The sequence below is a fragment of the Folsomia candida genome, unplaced genomic scaffold, assembly GCF_002217175.1.
Source record: "Folsomia candida strain VU population unplaced genomic scaffold, ASM221717v1 Fcan01_Sc008, whole genome shotgun sequence".
Taxonomy (NCBI): domain Eukaryota; kingdom Metazoa; phylum Arthropoda; class Collembola; order Entomobryomorpha; family Isotomidae; genus Folsomia; species Folsomia candida.
The window spans coordinates 3,689,678-3,709,148 of record NW_019091200.1 but is presented as its reverse complement, the minus strand read 5'-3'; the positions used below and the strand labels follow the sequence as shown (position 1 = coordinate 3,709,148).

The following is a 19,471-nucleotide window of genomic DNA, read 5'->3' as shown; positions in this document are numbered from 1 at the left end:
TTCATTTGCTGGTTAAAATATCTACTTGTTCTCGCATCAATTTCGGTAGTTTTTTATGACAAGTTATTTGTACCATGGTTAAAAAGTAGTAAAATTGGTTAATCTTAGTGTACACGCTTACATCTTATTATAGCCAGTGTTTTACAAATCGGGCGCTTTCACTATAAGAATGGACAGAAAAATTGCTCGTATTTTTTTACGCATATCATAAGTTTGTGCTGAAATCAGAAATCATTAGAATTACTTTACATGATAAAAAGTATTTAAAATTAAAATTTCATTAGTGTGTGTGGTCGTAAATAAATTGTTGCTCAAACGTTCATTTCAAATTTAACAGTTTACTAGATGAATACATATGTAGTCGCTAGCATGATTATTATTTTCCTTTCATCGACTTCACCGACGGCACATTCAAACTACGAAGATCTCTTATCAGCAGGAAATAACTAATTATCTAGATAAATACCAACTACGCATCAGATAATGCATACATTCAATCAGCAAACATCCGTCATGTGGGTATCTTTATGCTCTGTAATTTTTAAACGACGTTTTGTCTGACGATTCCCAGCATTATTGAGTAGATACGACCTTTTTATTAATAAAATAATAATTATTTGGTAAATTAACCAAATATTCTACAACGAGAACTTCTAAAATCTCACAGCACACATTATACTTTATCATTATCCAAAACAGCTCTAAAAAATAATTCAAAGCCAGAATTACCTGTATAAGTGCTACCTACGCACATTTAATCAGCCAACATCCGCCATACGTGTAGATAATTCTAAGCGATGTTTTACTTCACAATTTAAAGAAATGTATATGGTGATGGTAATATAAACATAAATCCGACATTCCAACATTACTACCTAAACCCTAAGCTTTTCTATAATAAGAAAAAAAAATATTACCACAAAAATGATTGCTCGTGCTCTAACCTCCTTTATAAAACGGTACCTTTCCATAGCCAAATGGATCACGGTGTGTCCCTTCGAATGGGAAGACTCCTCCCACTCGATTATCCTCCGAGGCCTCAAACACCAGAAAACCGTTAAACGTTGGCTATTTTTTCATCTCGTTTACGTAATCGTAGAAACATTGCTGGTTGCTGGTAAGGAGTCGGACCTCAGACAAAATTTCAGAATGCTCATGTTCCTCGCGGGGTATTGGATATGCATGGTTTTACGATTGGAGAAAAATGTGGACACATTGCCAATGGCGTTGCATAATTGGTGGATTTCAAAAAGTTCCAAGAAAGGTGAAAACATAATGTTTTAGATGTTAAAATCCAGGGCTTTCTAATTAATTGGTCAATCAAATTAATTATCTATTTAATTAACTACCATATTTGAACTAATTATTAATTACTAATTAACATTAATTAGTACTACTGAAGCTAATTCAAATTGCTAATTAATTATAAAATCACAAATTAATTGGTCAATTTTCCAATTAATTAGCTATTTAATTGACTTAATTAGCAACCTCTGCTTATTTACTAATTACCAATTAATTAGACAAAATATGTTTTTGCTAATTACCAATTACTAATCAAATAGACATGTGGCTAATTAAAAAGCTCTGTTTAAATTTCGCAAAAAAATACGACTTAGCATTTTTCTTTTTTTACAGAAACGAGTAACTATCAGCCCACCAGATTGGTGACTTTATGCAAACTATTCTTCAACCTGGTTGAGGCCTCAATGTGGGAGGTTCCTTTGTTAATGGCCACGGCGGGATATCTTTTCCCATGTGACACCCCGTTTCTAGGATCCTTTTTAACATGCTCATTTGGCTTGGGGAGAAATATCGTGTTTGAATTGTTCGTATTCCTGTTCGAATTTATGACTGCGTTGGCCATTGTCGTTGCAACAATTCATTACTCTTCGTACACACTGGTAACTTCGATTCTGATTTTGTACACGGAATGTAAATCGTTTTTGAACAAACAATTTGCCAATATTGGGGAATCGTTGGTTAGTTTTCGTGAATTACAAATTTTGGAAAAAGTGGTCAACAGCATTATTAGATGGCGCCTGCTTCCTGGTGTAATTCTAATTGTGCCAATCATACAGATTCTGGGTTGCTTCGAAACGGTGATGCTCCTTAGGAGGGTCAAGCTCTTAATTCAATCATGTTTTTCACAATTTACGTAGACAGCGTTACTTTCACTTTACTAATTTTAAGCCCAGCTGCTCAACTGTATGTGTCAACAGGAAAATGGTGGTCATCGTGTGGTAGGTTGGTTGGAAAAGGAAAGTATTACAGTAGGGTGGTCAGATCATTAAAACCGGTGAAAGTACAATTTGCAGACAACTTTGTGGATCATTTGACTCCATTAATGTTTCAGGAGTTTTGCGCCCAACAGACTGGTTCTCTACTGCTTTTTGCGCACTCACAATAAAAATGATAAAATGAACAATATATTCGGGTAGAATTTGCATTCATAATATATGTTATTTATAGGTTATTGTAATATTAAAATAATTATTGGCTGAGTTTTAATATACTTTTTAACAAGTCAACCCTGCATTAACAAAATTTTTCGTTGTTCACAAAATCCGAGATATGTGGTGAATTTTTTCCAACGAATCCACCTTATCGTGAATATGAGTCAACGCAAATTGCACACCAAAACTGTACAATTCGATCGTGGAAAAACTAATAGCTAACTTGCAATTATTTTGCATTATTCAACAAATTGGAAAACTGGGGTCCAAAATCGACGCAGCGAATAAATTCTAGTCTAAAATAATCTTTAAAATTATTTCGAGTCATACTAAAGCAAAGATTAGTCAAAATTTGAATTTATCTCAAAATTTGCAAAAAATTCGCACATTTTGGCTTGACGCGCAAAAACTACCTATCCGCCACCCCAATATTATTACGGATTCTTCATGTACGCAAAGTTTCAGCCATCAAACTCGAAAATCTTTAGAGCGCCGAAAAAACGCTATTTAATTGTATATATATATCTTAATTAATAAGCAAAGCGAAATATATAAGTAGCTTCTCGTAAAATTTATTTTATTTTTGTCCGGGTTTCCTATAAAAATCTCAATACTATTGATGTATCAGTCAACCAATTTAGATTTTAGAATTACAGAATAAATCATCCAAGCTTCTGCATCAAACAGAAAATGAATCACGAAAAACGCAGTAAACAAAATGATGTTGTCAATAAGACAAAAATATGGCAGTAGTGCGAAACGGGAATAAATATTTTACTGATTTAACCAAAAACAGGAGGAAATGAAGACGTATCAATGTCTCGGGGGACGATTTTGCAGCAACGAAGGAGCAGAGGGAGAAAATAATATGTTTCCATTTACATGAGCTTTCCATCCTGCCGTCAATTACGATAATGGGAAATTCGTACTAAACACAAAAATAGGGAGAGGAAAGCACACATAGCAAAACACACAAAGCACACAAAGCACGCATACAACGTTAGCATAATAAATGATGAGAAATTTGAAAATGTATCAAAGTTAACAGACAAATAATGCTTGTTTTTAGAGCATATAAAAGGAATTTTCAAGGTTAACAATGTCCGATAAAAACAAATCAAAACCATGTAAAATATCAAATTTTTGCATGATTTTGTAATAGATCAATCACTGTTTTTGAAAATCGAGCACAAATCGATCTATTATTTGTGATCTTGAAAAAATATCCTTACATCCAACACTCAAAACAAATTTAAATTAATTTGGGATGCATGACAGTTTAGCCACACATTTAATTTATTAACAATTTTCAAAAATCCAACAGGTATGCAGAATGCAACGCAGGTGATCGTATTTTATTCCATCATAAGCAAGTTGCAAGCTACGAAGATAAAGTCAAAGCCTTCCTTGGACTGCCTACTTCCTTGAAAATTGCACGTTTAGCCAAGCAGAAAGCCCGTGAAAGCAGGTGGAGAAAGCAGTTCTCCAATTTACTCACATACATCAACTTGTTCGTTACTTACTTCCTTGTTCTTCTTTCATCCTCTGTTATTTACAACCATTAGTATAAATTATGTGCACGTGAAAGCAAAGTGATGACGATAGCATGACTTTGATACGTAAACTCAAAGTCGAAATGCTGTACAGAGAGGAAGAATAAGAACACGAGAAAGTTGTGGAGAAAGTGAGCTGAATTCGCTTCCCTGAACTTAACGATACAGAACAAAGCTACATTCAGTAGGTGAAAGTCATATTTTTAAAAGTCATATTTACAGATAGTTTGTTTGACAAAAATTATTTTGCGAAATACCTAAGAACATTTTTTTATTGAAAGGTTGGAGGACATTTATGTAGAAAAAACAATTAATCCATATTTAAGAAAAGTGCAAATTTTAAATAATTTCATAAATTTCCAGGAAATGTTTTTGTTTTACATTTTTTTAGATTTTGCAAAAAAAAATTGCACGTGATACTACATACTGTGAAGTAGAATATTTCTGAAAGGGATTTCAATTTTCTTAAAAAATCCTCCATGGCCGCTTTCACTCGACGTTTATTGTCAGAATTTATCTACTACTTTATACCAGTACTTATTTCGCTTACCTGTAGTTGCTTGAGCTGGAGAGGAAGTGGAGAATTGGCGTTAGATAAGCGGGTTATCTAACCAAGTGAGAAATCGTAAACTTCAAAATGTTATCCGTAACCACTTTGAACTTTCTCCCAGCATCCTTAGATACGCGTGACGTCCAAAATATGTACGTGATGTGTGAAGCGTAGTCTTTTCTCGTGACGAATAACAAGAAATTTTAGAAAAGCTGCTACCCTCTCATTTTTGCGCATCCGGTCTACCATGCAATTTACTCAGCGATTGATCTGATAGTGGGCGTTGAATTAGGTTTCATTCAGCTTCAGATCATCTTGCAGAGAAAATACGGCTACCAAAATACTAACTTAAATAGAATTTGTCATAATGGTGAAAGCAAGATCTTCAAATTAGTAACCAGTATAAAAGTAAATATGGGTATGGCATATTACATGCTATTTTACATCTAATTCTATGCATAGGTCTTTCTATGACCCTTTTTTAATAACGTGGGATCCAATTGACGAAATATTCCGTAAAATATTTCATTCAATTAAAAATAGTGTTAAGTATAAAATGTAAGTTGTAAAGGTTAATGTCCAATCTGGAATTATATTGAAAGTTGCATATGAAAATATGGCATGAGATGAAAGGTGTTGAAGATAAACATAATTGATGAATTTTTTTATAGGCGAAATGCAAATTCACAAAGGTTAATACCCAATTTGAAACGGCATATTTTGAAAATCTCGTAAAGATTGATGAATGTGTAAAGGACAATTTTATAGATATCAAGTACCTTAATATTAAATGTTGGACGTGGTACACAGAAAATTCAACTTTATTACCATTTCAGGATCCCATGGTCTAAAGCAGTGTAATACGGTTGACATCTTTCCTGACCCGGTTTTTGATCCGATAATTATTCCACAAACAGCATATATTATGAAGATATGAATCTCTTTTCTGCAAACTTCAGTATGTGCAAATATGCAAAGTAGAAACCAAATCCCTCAAACAGAATATTATATAAATTGCTACCGATGTTTGTAAACATCTTCAAAGAACAACGTGCTTATATTTATAAACAACAAACAAACACCCACGCCTACTTTCTCTTCCTCGATTTCCAACAAGGGAAACATTTCCTCTCATTCTTTCCCACTTTAGTGAATCATTCATCAAAATCAAAACACGAAAATGTGGAAGGATTAAGTTCCGCCGAATAAAGAAAGCGATCAAGAATGTTCCTTATTCCGTATTGTTTTCGACAACCTTGTGGTGAAAGGTTCAAGCTCAAGGAGCTCAATTACTTCGTCTACTCGCAACACAACAACCGATTTGACTGGCGAGAAGAAAGCAGTGAATAAATCCGTGAAAGGCAAAGGTTGTCTGAAAAGGGACAACTTTCCCCAGTTTTCTGTACCGATGTTCACCTCAAATCGGCACTTTTCTCTATATCTTTCCAGTTCCCATTAGCCATAAATGGTCACCAATTAACAAGATGAGAATTTTATATAACACGGACAATTATAAACATTTTTCCGTATTCAATTTTTACTAATAGGTTCTCGTTTTGTAGGTCAAAACCTGACCAACCCCATTATTTACAATATCATACTGCGTGATTCTTGGCACGAAAATAGTTGGACAAAAATAGTTACCACGTAGTATCAACTTGAATTCAATTATGGTACGTGATCCGGTTAAGGCACATTTGCTACGTATTCTTGGATAATAGACGAAAAATGTATACAAGAAGTCGCAATATTTCTATGAAAGGTGGAATGCTTTGTTTTTGTTTACCGTTTGCTTTTTTGAATTCCTGGCAGATTAATCGTAGATAATTTTGGAATTAACGGCTGCAGTCCCGTACATATATCAATACCTGGGGAGGGAAGGTGCGGGGGAGTGGATGCAGTGCCGAGGTGACCCAAGAGATTTAAGATTCAGAGATGCGAAGGCTAAATTGGTTTGTAGTCTCGTCTAATCGAGCGGAGCAGATGAGACGAAATGCTGCCATGACCATGAAATGAAGCACTTTCACTATTCACGTACTTTCACTCACGCCAATTATATTATTCTACTGGTAAACTTGGAAAAGGTAAAGGCACGAGGGAAAAGATTTAAAATGGAGTTATTTCTACATCCCATTTTTTCACACGTCAAGCGAAAGGTTGTAAATTTCAGGAAACTTAGCAAATCGAAGTTTAGTCAAAGATGTACAAATACCAAAACCTACATTATTATCTCAAAAATAGTTTGGGATTTTTAACAAACGAGAAGAGTTTTTAGTTACCACAGGTAAGATAAAATCGAATCGATGAATGTACATAGTTACTTCAAGATAGGAATTTTTTTCGAAAAGGTACTTAGAATTGTTATATATTAATTTGAAATTCTTCTATTACCTTTTTACATGAAATGTACATGCTTCCACAATGGATGATATTGATATAAATTACTATAAAATCGGTCCCTCCAATTTGAATAATCTTCTTAAATCCTAACGAAAGACGATCATAAAAAATAAAAACTATTTGTATATTCACTGCCGAGTTTGACCTTTCACGATTTCCAAACTTTTTATGTGAGAAGAAGACGCTGAAAATTGTAATTCGTAACATTAGAACAATAAGGAAATGATAGGTGTATTGATTATAATACGAGTAAATCTTGTTAATAAATTCAACAAAATAGAACGGAATTGGAATTTTGTATGTAAACGTAATAATTTTATGCTGACCATAATAAAAAAAACATTGTAGCACTACAGAACATTTCACATCAACAATTGTGACTCAATTGTTATCCTTTGCAGTGTCGACTAGGTCGACTCGACCTTGTTATGTCATCCTCCACGGCATGTTATCAAATCAAATATCTATATAACAAAGACAAAATATGTATGTATGTATGTAGACACGGCTAAAATCGCATTATACTTAATATAAACAACAAATCCGTACTTTCACCCCCTTCACCACAGATGCAAACAAATCTTGTGGATTTGCTACCTTGATTTTGTCTCACTTCGACGAAATTTGGTTACAAATTGAATTCGACACATGAAACGGATGGACTTTCTCCATGTAGAATAGTCAGTCAAGGAGGAATCTCTCCATGTTAAATTGCACTCCAAATCTGTGGAGACACAGATTTTGCGAATATTGCTTCCCTACCTTTGTTCAGCTTATGCCAGAAGGTCGCTGGTTAACTGCGTCGTTTCCAAACACTTTGATAAACCCACGTAGAAATGGCTCAGCTACAAGTTGTGTGAGAAATTGTCCCTTATGTTGTACAAAATTTTAGTTTTAAGGAAGTTATTGCTATGAACGGGTTGCAAATCGTTACCTTGTGGTGTGGTAGTACACATGTGTATGCGGTAATAATTTCATAAAATACTATCTCTGATAAGGAAGCTATAATTGCATTTTTCATTTATATATGCATCATCTCTTAACAAATCTTTGAAGTCCTTGGTAGTATTGTAAAATCTGTAAAATCTGTAAACGTTTATAAAATTTTATACATTTTTGTCAAAGTATAACTCAGATTAAGGGAGTCTTTTTATTTTGTAAAAGTTTGTAAAAATATTTTACAGAATTTTACAAAGTTATAAAGGACTGCGTGAATTGCTTCTTTCGAATGCTTTACAGATACTTTGATCATAAAGAACTAACCCCCATTTTCACCAAAGCGTATTTACCCTTTGAAAAGAGAAGACTTTATCAAAACTAGATAGTTTTTGCTAAAATAAGTATGTAAAGATGCGATTTTTTTCACATTTGCATTTCTTTCATAATGCGTCCAAATTTGGTATCATGTGCAAAAAACCACTTCACTTTTTTTGTTTATCTTCAAGATTACGAAACTTACCCAAACCACTCAACAAACCTGCATTTTCCGATTCGACGAGCTAATCCTGATAGAATTTCTTTTGACATACGTCCCCCGTATCTCAATCGCTAAGATTAGTGTGTCATTTATACGGCATTATGCCATTTTTGCATAATCTTTAGTACCCTCATGGATATATGTGACATATAGATTTCAAAATAGAACTCTTAATCCATCATGTCTTCATATTGGCAGAGAAAGCAGCGTCGTTTCTCAGATTTCGTCAACATAATCCAACTCGCTCCACTTCACCCTTTCAGTCTTTCACCTCCATTGAAGAAGATGATAAAAATTCAGTTTCTTCGATAGGAGGGAAAGTGGAGGCAAGGGTTCTCCCCAGTTTTTTCGGTATGACACAAATCTTGAGGTGCTTCCCGGTTTCATCTTTGTAGGAAAATTTCATCCCATTTTTTGTGCGTCGTGATTTCAAGCAGCGAAAGGAACACTGGTTGGGATCGAATTTGTTTCATGAAACGGAGAAAGTGCATTGACGATGTTTGGACTCTCATGTAGACAAAAAAGTGTGAGATGTGACGTGAAATGTTAACTGCGGGTATATATCTACACATAATTTCGAGCATAAATCATGTCATCGGATTTATGTAAATATGTAGATTACCATGGTCAGATTTCTATAGGTTTCTAACTTGTCCGAAATTCTATGAGGTCTACACGGCCCACTCAATTTCAAGGAAGTGCGAAACGTACTTAAACTAACGTGTTTTTTGCACTATTTATGTTGCTGGACTTAAAAAAGCACTAAATATAAGTGTTTTCTAAATATATTTTAAATGCTGAAATTAGCAGGTCCTACATTTATTATTTATTAAACTATGTACTACTTTTAAAATCTAACTTTAAATAAAAATATATCTGAAAAGCTTTTCTCTTGCTGAGGTTCTGGACAGGAATTACACTTCAGTCACGTTTACAGACGTCTGTATAACCGGTCAGTTAATTTGATTTATTTTTAGTAGCACGTTAACGTTTGTCCAGTTTAATAAAAACTTGTCCTACAACTCGATCAATACGATTTTTCTGAGATGTTTTTGTTTTTGTCAAGCGTATAAAAATAGACGTCACATATCTTTTGATTGAACTTGAAGAGTTGTTTCAAGTATTGATACGAAGACGATACGCTTGTGATTGCGGAGGCAGTTTATGGCAGTGAATCCAATAAAATATACACTTTAATCCCACGCGGATCTCACTTTTTCTCCTGAATTTGTTTTATTTTGTATGCTCTTCAATCTCTTAGATCAGAAAGTCGGATGTTTTTTTAGTAATTTTGGAGAAAGTAAACTTTGTTTTGCTTTGTTTCTCAACTCTTGAATTTGGAAATTTTGGGGAATCTGGGTGACAATAAAAGAAGCTTTTTCAGAGGTTAAAAGTCGCATGATAAAATTCGCATGATAAAATTCGCACATTTGACTAATAATAATGATAAGTAGATTTGCGAGATCACCAGTTTAATAATCATTTGTGAATTCATACACAAAGTCAAGTTACTTTGTTCGAATATGTTTATTTTGAAAATCGTATTTTGAAAATCTTGATTTTAAGTTCCGGCCACTCCTCCCTCGAATGCTGTGGTCGAATGCACAAATTCTAATTGTTCCGGTATTTCTGTATCTTCAGACTACTCAAAATTGTTAAGCGCAAAATAATATTTTCGCACGATGACCCTACGTGCACACATAATCCATACAAATACAACTCCAATTACAACTTTCTCTTATCCACTATGCACAAAATTTTCTAGTCAACTCTAGAACGAGATGAAGATCGGTACAAAGTTTGTTCATCCCCAAAATACTATAAAAAAGTACAATTGGAGAAATCGAGTGTCTCACTCACTCAAATTGCGAAAAAGAATGTTGAGAGCAGATGCAATTCTGAGCAATAAATCAACCCTCGACGAGTACTTTTACAGTTCTCCTTTTTCTGCACAAAACAAAGCCAAGATCTCCAGTTTAGTGAAGTTAGGTCAAGTCAAGGCCCACAGTCCGATTTTTCGGAAAGAAAGTGTGCCGAGAAATAACAGTTTGTTGCGTTCTTATCTTTTGAGACTGATTAGGATAACTTATTTCTGACCATATACAGTCTTAGTTTGTCAATCCTTGACTTTTTTATGTATGCATATTATTGACTTTGCCTGTTTCTAACTTATATTCCGTAATTCTGTCATGCAAAGGTCTGCATGTTTCGCAAATATAAATTTTGTTACAGGAACAAGGAGTTTTTTACACCTAGAAATACAAATACATGCCCTCTACTTATTTGGACAATTTGGGTTTATTTTTAGTTTTTAAGTTTCTAAAGTGTTTATACAGAAGCAACAGATTTTTCACGTTTTGGCAAGCTCTAACGCAACACCCTTTTATATAAAATGTTAATTTATTCATTCAAACACACGGAATGAGATTGTCTCTCAAAAGTGCTTACACTTACATAAGTGTACAGTATTCTGATTTTTTTCGTATTTCTCGATTTATTTGTTTGTTCGCGTGGGTGGAGAAGTAATTGAAATTCGGTTCACAGATTTAATTTCATGCCTTGAAGAATTTAAGATTTTCTAGAATTTGTTTAATCTTGCCGTCATTTCGCAAAATTTATTTCAAATGACTTTTACATTGTGAAAAGTAGGTTGAGTTGTGGTACATCGGAATTTTAGATTACGAAGCGTATAATTCAGAATTTTTTCATGAAATTGTGTATTATTTTGTTTTTTAAAATGCGCGACCTTGTCTATCATGTCACAGTCGTCTTATTGAAATTCAGTCTGATAAAATCTAACCCAGTTATTTTCATAGTTTTCTTCCTACAAATATATCTGTAATTTCAAATTCAATAAGGTTAATAAATGCCCAAATGTCTGGCTTTCTGCAAGTTGAGTAATGACTAATAATTGACGTTTCCTGTAAAATAAATAAATGTTTTGATGACAGTGAATATATCAAATTTCATGACAGTGACATCGGTTGTCAATGTTTTTGCCAAGGTCTATTGTACCCATTGTAGGTGGGGATCATTTCTGATTGATAAATTTGTATGTATTTACATATTAATGGTGTTGTTTCAAAGGGCCAATTTTTATAAAATTATTCTGAACCATTTTTTAAAATTACTTATGATATTATCCAATAATTTGTCATTTTAGCTTCTGCATGATCAATCATCGCGTAGAGTCATTAATGACTGCTGCAAATTAATAGCCCCATTTAATTATGCATAGGTAGTAATATTAATGCACAATTGTGAAATTCACTCGGATATTTATACGTTACAAATAATACGATTTGTATTCTTTCTGTGTAAACTTGTATCAATTTTGCTGGGTTACACTACAACCGAGTAGATTTCCTAAAAAATATTCACCGAATATGATGAATATGATTGATTGAGTGTTATTAGATTTCAAGAGCTGCCGACTAGCCACGAGATTATTAAGTCCATGTGCATGCGTTGACTGCGTGAGTGAAAGAAGGAAAACAATTCGCAATAAAAAACAATCCATCAATATATGTACTACCCAAAATCAAAGAGATATGAACCAATCGATAAAAAAACTATTGATATTTTTTTTATATATCTCTGTATTTGCATGCAATTCGCGAAATACTTTACAGTTTAGCAATGTGCCAAATCAAGTATCTAACAGACCAGATTGATCAATTTTGAGTGAATTTATGAATCAGTTTATGATTAAACTTAATCGTGCAGACCGAAGACATTGATCAATAAGTATTTACCGACCACCATTTCAGCTAACTTACAAGAACTAACTAATCCTAATCCTCAGAGGTAGATCTTCAGGATGTTTTGCTTGCAGATTATATCGACGTTTAAATTATTGATGTGGATTTGTTCAAGAATGATGTTTTCGCAATTTTGATGCATTTTTTGCATAATTTGCATAATTTGTACAAAACAATAACTCTCAGTACACAGTAAACTTTACCAAGGTCAAAGTACTCTCAATTTGTGAGACGGAAGTTGTTTGGACAAAATTTAGGAAGTCAACTTGGCCGTCCCGTCGTCGTCTCCATTTCATTCTCTCATGTTCGATAGAAATGATTGATTACGACCAACACGAAGGTTGAAGAGATTTTTTTTCTGATTCATAAAAACTCGGTTTATGTAACCAGTCAACCCTGCAAGTTGATGCTGTAATGATTCGGTTATAAAAGTTACCAGAAACTTATCTACCTCCACTAGCTTAGTACTTAATATTGCGTTACAGATCCGCTATATATCCGCTAGATCTGTATATCCGCTATGCGTTATTGGTTAAATTTGTATTCCATGAGGAAAAACTTCGGGGTTTTTCTGGGTTTTTTTGGGTTTTTTTGGGTTTATTTATTTTACATAAAAATGCTCAAAATTTTATGCTGAACCCGAAACTTTTCATTGATCCAAGTTGTAGTTTAAAGAATTTTGTCTCAATCTGCCCCAAAATCTCGCAAAAACCTTGCAAAACCCCACAAAACCCCGTAAAAATCCCTATTAAGCATTAGGATTTTTCCGGAGATTTGATACCCCAAAAACCCCAACCCACAAAAATACTGGGTAGCGTACCCTGACTATTCTTTTTTTAATACTACATACTAACTATGCTAAAAAGAGGTTAATCACGTACTTATATATGTACATAAATGCTAATGTGCAAGCAATTTAAGGTTTTCCCACTAGGTTTATTCATTTGAAATCAAGCTGGGAATTATGTGTATGCTATTTTTACATGTTTATAGTGCTTAATTAGCAATAGGCTAAAAATGTATAAATTCTTCTTATAAAATTCTGAAAAATATGAAACTTTACCAGAAAATAACGAATGATCTTTTTTATTCAGATTAGATTAAAATTCAAATCAGTTCACAAATAAATACGACCCTTTAGTTAGTTAATTAGAATTTGCCTTAATTTCACTGCAAATTGCATTCTAAATATATAAGTAATTTTATGAGTGTCACGTTATAAGGTGTGTACTTTAGTTCAAGAAATCATCGCTGCCTTTTCCCTTTTTCCCTTTGCAAGCAACCTTGAAAGCTTCGTCCATGCAAACATCAAATTTTTCCCATTCCGGGCATGACTCAGTTTTTGCTGTTGGCCTTGTGTATGCAGGATCTAAATAAATAAATGAGAAAAATTGAGAAATTTGAAATCAATTTTCAGCAATTTTCACGTAGCATGACTTACTGGGCTTGGCGCACCCATCCACGGCCGCAACGATGGCGTCCTTTGATTTTTCATTGGCTTTACTAACGCCCAAATCGTTAGCTTTACCCTTCAGCCATTTCGTGTCAAGTTTATTGTTCACAATGAATCCGTCGTAATTGTAGGCCAAGCAAAGTTTGGCACACTAGAAAAATGCATAAGATAAGACCCCATATAGAAATTAAGACGTAAACTTATCAGTGGCCGCGGAAGCTTGAGGGGACAAAGGGACAATGTTCCCACGGGTATTTGATGTCCCCATCCTCTCCCCATGTTATATAAGTAATTCCCTCCCTTATAATGTCCCCACAGCTCCCGCAGCCACTGAAACTTATCCTTTTAGGTGTGTCACCTCATTTGCATAAATTCCACTATGCCCATTTTCGACGATACGGGCTTTCCACGGTGAATGTCTGGGTCAAAATATGCAAATGAGGTGACTACAACAAATAATTTGACCATACAAATTCATCCGTGATGTCCAAGCATTTTGCGGCAGCGGCAAGAGCATTAGGGACCCAATCAAGGGGGAGGGTTGGGGTTTCTCCGTTGCAGGTCCCGTGTTCTTCGATAAACTTGTTGATTTCGAACTTCTTGCATTCCTACAAAAGTATTAATAAAAAATAAAAATGCAATTTTTTTAGGGCTTTCTCATCATGAGCAAGATAAAATCATAGTATTGAGTGAGATTGTAAAGTAAGTATTTACCGAATTTTGGACAACGAATAGCACCACGAAGAAGAAAATGGAAACAACTTTCCTGGCGGAAGGCATGCTGCTTGAAAAGTTTAAGGTGTTTCAAGTCCAATATGACAAATGTGACTAGGCAATCTATCAGAATATATGGGTATATATACATATTTTTGTTAGGTTAGGTTGGGGTAGGTTAGTAATTCAACACTTTGAACAATTGAAAACGTCACAAATTAGAAACAATGGGAGGTTATATAGGTAAAGGGTTGGGAAGAATGTATATATCTACGTGTCCCTGGGAAATAGGAATGCAGACGATGATAAACCTTGTATAATGTTGGACCCTGTGACTCCTTGATTTTGTTTTTATGTACATCACATCAAGCATATATGTTTAACATGTAGTTCGAAAAGACGTAATCGCTGTGCTCGACTTGTGAGAAAAAATGTATGTTTATGTATATAATGTTCATAAAATTTAGTATATTTCATGGTTTGTTGTTCATTCCATTTCATTGTTTTATTAGAAATGACGTGATTTAACTTGGGTTGGTGACGAGTGGTGGACAAACGGTTGGAAGGAAAGTTTTTTAACGATATCACTGATACCGTAAAAAAACTGTGTGCAGTGATTGTGGGCGGGGAGAATTTTTTAATGCTCATAAATAGTTATGCATGCACATAATGCACTTTTATTTATCAAGAATTAGAGAACAATTATAATGCATTTGTGTTGTGCTCTAATTGAATTGAGCGTGTAGCCATGTTCTTAAATTAGAAGAATTTGCACAATTTTTGATTAAGCGCATATACTTATTTGCTACGGTTTAAAAAGCCGCAGGATTTTTTAAAATGTAGACAAAATTGCGGAAATTTTAATCCATCATACGTCAAAATCGTTAAGATGACGCTATTTCGTTGTATATATTTTAATAAGCGTTCAAAATTACGACCGGGTCCCGTCAGGTAAATTAGTAGATTTAGTAGATTCCTGCAGAAAAATTCGGTTTTACGCAATTATTCAAGTTTAAAGAAATTCAATTCCAAAGTGAACTTACTTTCTCGGATGAGACGCAAAAAATTAGATGGAAGTCAAATCGAAATAAAATTCTTCCACCATGAAATTTCTGCTTCTTAATAATATGCATAAATACTTTTCTCATGAATGGATGGATTGGATAATCGTAATATGCGGTTTAAAAATATGTGTTAATAATGTGTTACCGAATTGTAACTTTCGAAGCTTAGTGTTAATTTATTACCAATTTAGATAGTAAGAATGCAATGTGTTTATCATTCCATCCCAAGTTACTGAATTATTTATAGTCTAGGAATTTGTGACTAGAATTTTTCAAAATGGTTTATTTTTGAAGAATTGTTAAATACTCAATATTTTGCAATTCTCAATTTTGCAATTCTTAATTCTATTAAATGTTAAACGAAATGCTTCTGATTTATGAGCGAGTGTTCCGCCGGATCACATAATTTTTTAAATGTGATGAAGAGTTATTACGTATAAAACTAGGTATTCAGAGTCTGGCATAAAAAAGAGCTTCATACGCAAATAAATTAACACACTTGTTGATTATTTACTAAATTCGCTAATTATCAAGTTAACGAACAGATTCGAATTAGCTGAATTTTTTTCAACTAAAACCGAATACAATCAAATCTGTTAACTAATTTTTCGTGTATTTTCACTTTGCTCGTCGTTACAAATTTTCATGTTAAACACGTCACTTTAATTATCAAGCTCAAACAGTCAACAAAAGACGAAATAAACAACTTGTATAAAAAGAACTGAAACTAATTGTTTTGTTGGTTATTGATTTAATTTTGCCAATTGTGTGACGTAACGTATATAAAAAAATTCGCACGTTAACATCCCTTCGTGAAAAGGGGCAGGTCCATTTCACAGTGATATTTTATTTTCATACCGTCAAGAATTTCAATGCAGTACTAATTTCCTCCACTGCACGTGCTGTATCGATTATCATAAATTTTGCAACAGCCGACAAGCCAAGTTTGCACGATTTTGCATCCTGAAAAATATATTTATTTGCGTTGCGCTTAAAAATCAAGACGCGAAACATGTTGATGTGTTTGTCGGTCGGAAAAACAACGTCCTGGTCAAAACAAACTTATTGTTCAAATCGTCACGATTATATGAAATGATCTGATGACGTGAAAAGTGATACCCGCATCCGATCCGATCCACTCATCACTTGCCTTGTTTTCACTGTTTCTGACGGGAATATGTACGTGATAACTTTGTAAAATGGGAGTGAGTAATCAACCGTGTGGCAGGACTCGGTTTGTGTGTACACGCTAAAAAATGTGGTAGTAATTTGCTACCGGGATGGTACTGGTACTTGTATTGATTTGGTAGTAACTTCCTACCGAATTTGTATTAGTTTGTTTGTGAGTGGTAGGGTGAAATTTACGAAATTTGCCACGACATTACTAATGCCCGTTATTACCAGTGCCGTTAGAGTCATATAAATGTGTACTCCGGTCGGTAATGATTTAATACCAGTTTTTTAGGAGGGTATGTATGAATTGCCGGTTTATGAAATAATATCTACTCGTACGTAACTTTGAACAAAATTGTAATGCCCCATTTCTAATTATTGTACTGTACTTCCAAGGATTAAAAGCGTTACCATTTAGTAGTAACATGTTACCAAACTGATATTCCCCCAGTCGGATGGGTTGATAACAATCTTTCAAAAATATAAAAGTGTGCATCATCCGTTGGTGGATTTCTGTTAGATTAAGCTCTGCCTCGATGGATGGATTGTGCCATGTCGTTCAGTTTGACATGATATGTGACATGATATGACCTCGAGTCCTTCCTGCGTTTCTCTTGTCTTGGTCAGTATACGTACAAAACAAATGGATGAAATGAAATGGTAGTGACCGGGGACTGATAACGTCAAACTAGGTTTGGAATCCATACATATCGACTTTTTGAGCCAGTCAGAAATTCTCTCTACAAGATCTATGACAATCTATTATGTGACGGTGATGTATGATTCTGTGAATATGACACTAGTTAGTCACTCGTGGTATTTGAATTTATTACCCGGTTGGCAATAACCCAGATGAAAGGTAAGTTGTCACGATTTCTTGTACAATAAAATTTATGAAATCGTAATCTCAGCTAGATTTTATATGTAACCTTGACAGGAAACTGGTGATAATAATTCCAAGAAAGAGATAAGTAGATGAGTGAAAGCAGCATCAAAACATAATTTCAATGCTATCGTGACGTATGTATGATGAATCTCGGTCCCCATTTCCGCACCAGCGGAAATGGGGACCGCTTTCATTTTTCAAATAATTTTGCATGTAAATAGCTTAGGTTAACACTTTAGATAGTTCTTGAGGATAGAAAATTCCTAACACCTTTTCCCCTGAATTATCCATTATGGAATATGTCATAGGTTTGCTGTTATGAGCTTCGCTAATTTTGTAAATCTTGTCTGTAAAAGTAGGGGAATAGCCTTTCCTGAAAAGCGCTTTATTTATTTTAATTCTAACAAAATCTCCTGATTTTAATTTCGGTTTTTGATGCTTCATCATAAGAACATCTTTATTACTCCGAAACCAAACATCCATCTGATTATACTTGTTGACAGACCTAGGCGAACATTCAATAATTCTGTTTGCTCTCATTATATGAATCTACTACTTCTTGTAAAATATCATAATACACATTTGTTTTTCTATATGTGAAAACTTTTTGTAATCTCGTCATCAGAGTTCTATTAAACCTTTCGACCATTGCTGCTTTAAGTGGCGAATGGTTATGAAATAATTTTATGTCTTGTTCCTTTAATAAATTATAAAATTGTTTGTTAAAAAATTCTTTTCCTTCGTCTGTTTGTATGAATTTTGGTTTCCGATTTGAGTTTAGGATTAATTCCTTGAAAGACTCTGTTACTGATTTTCCATCTTTTTTTCTTAGAGGTTTAACAAAAGCAAATCTACTTAGAGTATCTATTACTGTTAATAAATATTTTGTTCCCTTGTTTAATCTTGAATATTTTGATATATCTATTAAATCAGCTTGCCAACAATAATCAACTTCGTGGGAAGTCATTTCACGTCTAAAAAATTTATGCTTCACAGATTTGTTTGTTGTATATGTTTCATAATGCTGTAGAAAAGTTACAGCATCCTTCAGGGATACTCCCGTTGCTGCAGATAACCGATGTGGTCCACCAAAACTTCCAATATGTTTTGGATTAAAGTAGATTTCTTTCAAAAGTTTGTGTTTTCATGATTGAATTGTTTGAAATATCCGAACGCAATGTCTATTTTTCTGAATACAAATATCGCTGAGACTATTTGCACATTTTCCGCTACATTCGATTCCACATTTGGAACATTTTGGAAAGTAAAGGTTTGTTTTTACAAAGTTTGATACTATTTTATCATTCACAAGAGTATTTTCTGAGTTGAATTTATTTAAAATTTTATCGTAGGACAAGCCACGGTTTCGATTAATTAAGAAGTATAAGCAATACCCTCCACACAGATTGCTGGGAATTTGACTGAAATTGAGATGATGACTGTCTAACCTTTTTCTCGTTTCTTAATGCAAAATCTTCAAATTCTTTTCCAAAAAAACCTAAAGGCATTCCAAAGCTATCAAAAAATTCTAGAACAGACGATTCAGTTTCTTTGTAGAAAGCTAACCAGTGCATCCCTGCCTCGTTTGAAGATTGGTTATTACTAATAATTGCAAACGTTTTTGAATTAATACTATCTAACTGATCTTTGGCACAAACAGCTATGAAAAGGTTCATAGAGTTGATTAAGGCATATCGAAGTTGTAAAGAATTCATTATTGTACAGAAATTTGTCTAAATCTGTCAATCTCCAAGATTTTAAAATGTTCAGAATAAACTAAACAATTTACCGCTTCAGGCAGTGCCTTAGCAAATTTTAATTCGATTCTTACACATCCGTTTTTTTTCCAACTGTAGTGCAGAATCTGACCCAGTAGACTGATTAATGTCAAATCCAAAAAATGTCTGACCACTACAAAATTCTTCTCTGTCAAAAGTCAAACCTTGATCTTGTCCTGCTGTTCCAAGAGAACAATACAGTAAAT

The 19,471-nt window shown here is 33.9% G+C and overlaps 1 protein-coding gene across 1 annotated transcript; it reads right to left on the bottom strand.

Moving 5' to 3' along the window:
* Positions 1-13,294: 13,294 nt before the first annotated feature.
* On the bottom strand, positions 13,295-18,893 carry LOC110853435. The gene is made up of 5 exons (XM_035854225.1): positions 15,408-18,893; positions 14,365-15,340; positions 14,121-14,258; positions 13,639-13,801; positions 13,295-13,566 (listed from the first exon to the last, which is right to left on the bottom strand). Exons 2-5 carry the CDS (start codon positions 14,428-14,430, stop codon positions 13,430-13,432), a joined length of 504 nt encoding a protein of 167 aa, XP_035710118.1. The 5' UTR covers positions 14,431-15,340; positions 15,408-18,893; the 3' UTR covers positions 13,295-13,429.
* Between the last annotated feature and the right edge of the window lie 578 nt (positions 18,894-19,471).